The sequence below is a fragment of the Labrus bergylta genome, chromosome 6 (assembly GCF_963930695.1).
Source record: "Labrus bergylta chromosome 6, fLabBer1.1, whole genome shotgun sequence".
Classification (NCBI taxonomy): domain Eukaryota; kingdom Metazoa; phylum Chordata; class Actinopteri; order Labriformes; family Labridae; genus Labrus; species Labrus bergylta.
The window spans coordinates 10,228,598-10,234,856 of NC_089200.1; the positions used below are offsets into that span (position 1 = coordinate 10,228,598).

At 42.7% G+C, this 6,259-nt stretch overlaps 1 protein-coding gene across 2 annotated transcripts; it reads left to right on the top strand.

Moving 5' to 3' along the window:
- Positions 1 to 2,433: 2,433 nt before the first annotated feature.
- Positions 2,434 to 6,085, top strand: bphl (biphenyl hydrolase like). 2 transcript variants are annotated; one of them, XM_020655439.3, is made up of 7 exons: positions 2,434 to 2,652; positions 3,979 to 4,085; positions 4,217 to 4,383; positions 4,917 to 5,070; positions 5,186 to 5,317; positions 5,549 to 5,672; positions 5,781 to 6,085. In XM_020655439.3, exons 1-7 carry the CDS (start codon positions 2,567 to 2,569, stop codon positions 5,878 to 5,880), a joined length of 870 nt encoding a protein of 289 aa, XP_020511095.2. In that variant the 5' UTR covers positions 2,434 to 2,566; the 3' UTR covers positions 5,881 to 6,085. The 2 variants fall into 2 exon arrangements, with proteins under 2 accessions (XP_020511095.2, XP_020511104.2); XM_020655448.3 differs by having other exon boundaries at positions 2,444 to 2,652; positions 3,982 to 4,085.
- The last annotated feature ends 174 nt before the right edge of the window (positions 6,086 to 6,259 follow it).

Sequence of the window (6,259 nt, forward strand, 5' to 3'; positions counted from 1 at the left end):
TAGTCTGGGGATGGAGTCCATGGGTGGCGATACCAGAGGAGGGAAGGGGATTTCTTTTACCAGAATCCCACTGTGAAGTCACAAGGAGAGCACATTTGAAACAGAGCATTTTTCTCTGTGTTGTAAGACTTATGCAGAACACAAACAAATGACTGGATGGGTTTATTTCACATTGTGTGGGTCGGTAGACACTCAGGTTACCCAAATATATGTTCATGTTTCTTTAAAGGAAAAGAAAGGCGATCACATAAGTCAATAATATTCATCATTTGGGAACCATGAATGTCTACTAAAGTGCATGGCAATCAGTCTGATAGTTGTCACAGTATTTCCTCTGCTGGGCGTTTTACAGGAAGTTTAATTTTTTCCTCAAGAAACAATGAATATCTGAAACAATTTGATTGGCTGTCAATCCAACAATTGGACATTTATTTCAGTCCGGACAGAAGAATCATGATTTTGCCATCCCATTGCTTTATGTGTAAAATAAAAGGGGGGAGTGGAGAACAAAAACCTCACACTTAACGCTGTTTTATGAGATGCTTCAGGACTCACTGAATGAGAATTGTATAACAAAGTGTTTTTCATTTTCTCAGATCAAAGAATCCTCTCCATTTATTTTAAATCATCTGTTTGTTTCTCAGTGGACATCCACTTAAATCCCCCTTCAGTCGCTGCATTTCCAGTAAGTTCTGCTTCATCAACACGTCGCTCTGAGGCGATTGAGCTATTTTTAGCGCGTCTTTGTCGCCTTTTGTTGTGTTCCTGTGTGTGGTTCAGTGTGTGGCACAGCTCAGACGTGCTGACATGCAGAGCAGAGTGGAGGCGTTTACAAAAAGCTCTGTGTGTCTCTGAGAACTAGGTCTGAACAGCTCATCACACTAGCACCAGGGTCAAACCCATTGATGAACAGACACATATCACACGATTGGTTTAGCTTTGATAGTGCTTAAAAACTCCTCCATTAGAAGCTCACAGTGAGCGTAGGGGTGTACGGGATGAGTAGGTGGGGGGTTTGTTGTAAATATTAAATGGTGTGTGATGTTGATGATTAAATTGTTCTTCGAACAACCACAAAGCATAGGTGATGGATTGGTTACAACAAAACAATAACAATGTGACGAGTGGATGTTCTAGGTCTGCAGGAAAGTTTCATATTACTGCTGATCTATCTCAAAGTTACTCCCTTGATTTATCAAACTTCTTCGACTTTCAAGTGTAAGACAATAATGAAACTCATCACCGCACCGCACTTTCCTCGCTGTAATGCCATGACTTTCAGAAGCATTCCTGAAATTAAAGTTTTACTTTCAGATCCATAACAACATCTCGTCTCCATGCACAAGATCCAAAACAAGTCAGGGACGCATCGCTAGATCGCCCTCTCAAGCATTAATCCCAGTACTGGTTTACAAAACCAGCTGTGGTCAGAGGCTGTGCTTTCATTCAGACACTCACATCTGGAAGAAGGTCCCACATAATATCAGGACAACGACCTCATCTCAAGCAGGCATTTAAACACCACCTGATGAACGGACAAACCTGTAATCACTGATTTAACTAATACCGTATATTTAGTTCTATGTGTTGCTGTTGGTCCATTTTAAATTCTAATTCATGTCAAATGATTTAAAATGGAAACTTGGGCAGTGCGTGGTTAGTGCTGTTGCCTCACAGCGAGGAGGTTCCTGGTTTGAATCCCCGTCTGACAGGAGCGTCTCTGTCTGGAGTTTGCATGTTCTCCCAGTGCATACTCAAGTTCTCTCCGGCTACTCCGGCTATCTCCCACAGTCCAAACTCATGCTCCTTAGGTTAATTGGTGACTCTTTACTGCCCGTGTAGGTGTGAATGTGGCTGGTTGTCCGTCTTTAAATGTCAGCCCTGTGATTGGCTGGTGATCAGTCAGGGTGTCCAATGACAGTTGGGGTCGTCTCCAGCCCCCATGACCCAGAATGGGTATAGAAAATGGATGGATGGATGGATGAAAGAAATGCACTCGTTTAAAAACATCTTTGCTGTTGAAATTATAAACAAAAGCTGCTCCTGCAGTGTGCTCTTAATCACTTTGTGTGACACCTTACCCACAGGGGTTTCAGACATTAAGTAACATAGAGATGATTAATCGTGTCCCTGGTGGTCTCTTTAAACTTTTGTAGGTCATACAAAAACATCAGTATCAATTCAAGTCTGTTTCTTGGCCAATCAAAAACTCCTCACCGCAGCTTTAAGGGGAAAGTCCTGCTGAAAGAAACACCTGCTTTCACACTGAACACTGACTGTAACATTATGATCTTTAATTTCTCTGTTTCAAACTGTGGAGGTCGAAGAGACTTCCTCAGGAAATGAAGAGACCTGTGAAGTAAAATACAAAAAAATGACCGAACTGAATTTATTTAGTCGAGTATTCTTGCGTAATTTCACTTGAAATCCTTTGATCACTAAGACCATGTGAACCTGTCTGTGGAGTGCAGCTTCCTGGATTCCCATCCTGGTTAGAGTAGCAGGATTACATAAGTCTCTTTTTAAACTTTAACTTAATAAACTGTGCAGAGGAGAAGAAAGAGACATGGCGCTGTGTGTTGGCAGAGCTCGTTTCCTCCTCAGATACAGAAGTGACATTCAACGAGCCATGACAGCGACTCGGCCGTACAGGTAAAGTTCTCACCTGCACGTTTATTTGCACAAAAACGGACTTTAACCGCTTAATGCTGCAAGACATGAACCGCCTGGCCTGCATTTAGCGACGTGTTCATTACAGGAATTTGTTTTTTTTCCTGTTTAGAAGCTTTTTATTTTATTTTATTTAAATCCACAAGATGGCGCTGTGTGCCAGGCTGTGCCACCCTGAACCAAACGCTTACATTCCTGCTTTAGAAAATAAGCATACTCTGAAGCTGCATCTCAGAAATGTATTAACAATTAGTCTATTTGAATTATAAATGGTGGTTGGCGTATTTACTGTTTTATCTTTAGTTGTCGCAGAAGCTGTATTTAATGAATCATCTATGTATTTAAAATGTCTTTTTTTTATGTAAGATGGTTTTTAAAGATGTTTTGGATAAGTATTTTTTTTTAATGATGATAATGAAACAGCAGTAATCTCTCCTGTAATGTTAGTAAAAGTAGATTACAGCCAACATCCTTACTGCTGAAAATGAACCAAATATGGTGGGAAAAATGATCTAAAAATAAAAACAGTAGGTCTATACGCCCTCAATTTAAGGAAACAAAAACATAGGGTAATTTTGGTGCTGGAGTTGTCCCCTCAATATAGTCATAAGACATCTCTCTTTGCAAAATAATAGTGAAACTGGTCATGTGAAGCTTTTAAGAAGAACATATATTTTATTTATCCTGAGAGGGGAAGTTCAGTTTTACACTCTGTTGATGAGCATGCTGCCCACAGTGAGCGCTCCTGAGCTGGTGGAGATGGTGTGGGGGGGTGGGGGGGTGCCTTGCTCAGGGGGCACCTCGTCAGTGCTCAGGAGGTGGACTGGCACCTCTCCAGCTACCAGGCCAATTTCCAGACTTGGTCTGCACCGGGTCCTTGAGCCTGCGACCTTCATGTTTCCAACCCAAGTCCCTACAGACTGAGCTACCTGCCGCCCCCCCAAATTTGTCTTCCACTGACAACATAACAACACAAGATAACTGACAGAAGAGCTCGACAACCACACGGGACAGCACATATACACACCTAGTACAACGATCGTAATATGAGCGTCACAGGATTACATGAAGGGATTTCAAATTGCGAGTGCAGAGAGTGTGAATGTGGACTGCAGCGCATGTCTAACTGACTGTGTATCAGAGTTACATATTGCTCCTTTAAAAGTCCACAAATACGTTTGGAAATATGTTGGACAATATTGTGACTGTTGTGTGAACACCTGTGAGTGAATTAGGATCTCTTCTTTTCATCGCGATGCCACAGTCCACCAGTCTGTCTGTCTGTCTGTCTGTCTGTCTGTCTCCCAGCAGCTCTTCTGAGGCGTCAGGCAGGCAGCGTGTTAACGGAGTGGATCTGTACTACGAACAGACGGGCGGAGGGAAACACGCTCTGCTTCTGCTTCCTGGTGCTCTCGGTAAATACAACAACAACAACAACAACAGGCCTCTTCTGAGGATCTCACACACACACACACACACATACAGTTTCTGTGTCTCAGTATCCTTTAATCTTGTAGAAAAACAACCATGGTCTCCTCTGCTACAGGAAGCACTCGGACTGATTTTGGCCCTCAGCTGAAGTCTCTGAACAAGGAATGCTTCACTGTGATTGGCTGGGATCCTCGTGGTTATGGACGGTCCCGCCCCCCAGAGAGAGACTTCCCTCTGGACTTCTTTGAGAGGGATGCAAAGGATGCAGTGGATCTGATGAAGGTCGATTCAAATAGATAGTTTATTTTTGCCTTTATTGGATAGGACAGTGGATAGAGTAGGAAATCTGGATGAGAGAGTGGGGAATGACATGAGAGAAAGGTCGGACTAGAATCTGAGCCGTCCGCTTGGAGAACCAGAGCCTCCGTACTTGGGGTGGGACCTAACCGCTAGGCCATCAGCACCCCTTTTTCTAATGCCCTGTGATTAAATAAAAAGATGTGTAATTCAATCCTCGACACAATATCTCAATTGATGGGGCGCTGGTGGGCGCAGTGGGTAGTGCGCTCGCCCCATGTATGGAGGCTGTGGTCCTCAAAGCAGGTGGCCAGGGTTCGAATCTAGCCTGTGGCTCCTTTCCCGCTACTCTCTCTCTCTCTCTCTCTGATTTCCAGCTCTATCCACTGTCCTGTCTCTCCATTAAAGGCACAAAAAGCTCAAAAATAAATCTTTCAAATATGTCAATTGATCACCAAATTGAGTTTAGTTTAAATTGTAGTTGTTGTCATGTGTAGTATTTTCCGTTTCATCTGCAGGCATTGGGCTTTGGAAAGTTCTCTCTGCTTGGCTGGAGTGACGGAGGGATCACAGCTCTGATCGCAGCAGCGAGGTTCCCTGACCTGATCAACAGGATGGTCGTTTGGGGAGCGAATGCCTTCGTCACCCAGCAAGACCTCCAGCTTTACGAGGGTACTCTTCTCCTTTTTTTCTTTGTTTCGTCTGAGGACACTGCCAGAGAAGTCTTTTGAACTGTGTGAGCTGTGTAATATATTAAACAACATTAGGTGTGTGTGTGTGCATGTAGGGATCCGTGATGTCTTCAAGTGGAGTGCGAGGATGAGGCAGCCCTTGGAGGAGGTGTACGGAGCGGAAACATTCGCTAAAAACTGGGGGGCGTGGGTGGATGGATTCGCACAGTTTTCAAAGAGACCAGAAGGTGCTGAGCACATGGGGGATGCAGACAGTTGATACACAAGTGAACAATCTTTAACTCAAATCCTGAAGAAATAAAAGAAAGAGATGCAGTTATTACTCAGTGATATAAAGACGTCTTAAAGAAAGCCTCCTGAAGTTTGAACCCAGTCTGTTTTCACTGAGATGCTTATCACCATTTAAGGAGTGTATTCATGCCACACACTTTAAAGCTGTTTGTGTTCCTTCTGCTCAGGGAGTATCTGCATTGAGCTGCTTCCTCTAATCCGCTGTCCGACCCTCATCGTCCAAGGAGAGAAAGACCCCATAGTGCCAAACTCTCATGCGCATTTCCTCTCTAAGCACATCAAAGGATCACGGTGAGACACAAACTCACAAACTAAGAAGTCGTTTTTTTTTTTTTTAAATGACCTTCAATTAGAAAAAGACATAAATCCACGTGTATCCCTTTTATTTCCCAAATGTAGATTACACCTGATGCCAGAAGGTAAACACAACCTGCACCTGAGATATGCCGGTGAATTCAACAAACTGGCCGAAGACTTCCTGGAAGACGGAGAGCGATGAATTAACGCTGCGAAATAAAGACTGATCGTTTTGTAGAGAATGAACCAGGTGACCAGTCGTCGTTTGGAAATGATCACACTAAGAGAAGAAATGCTTTGAGTAATTTAAATTCTATTTCCATCATGCTCTGTAGCTACAATGTGAAATATTTTCATTGCTTTCCATAAGATGTTTTTTTTCCTACAAATAAATTTGTATAAAGCGAGGGGGTGACTTTTTTTTTACAGGAGTGGAAAGAAACTGAGTTAAAACTAAGTAAATAAATAATCTGTGGCACACTGAAGATAACTTAACTGTCACTTTAAAACCTTAATAAATTGACAGTGGAGTTATTTTCTGTGTGTTACGGTTTATTTATTTATTTTTTCATTGTATGTTC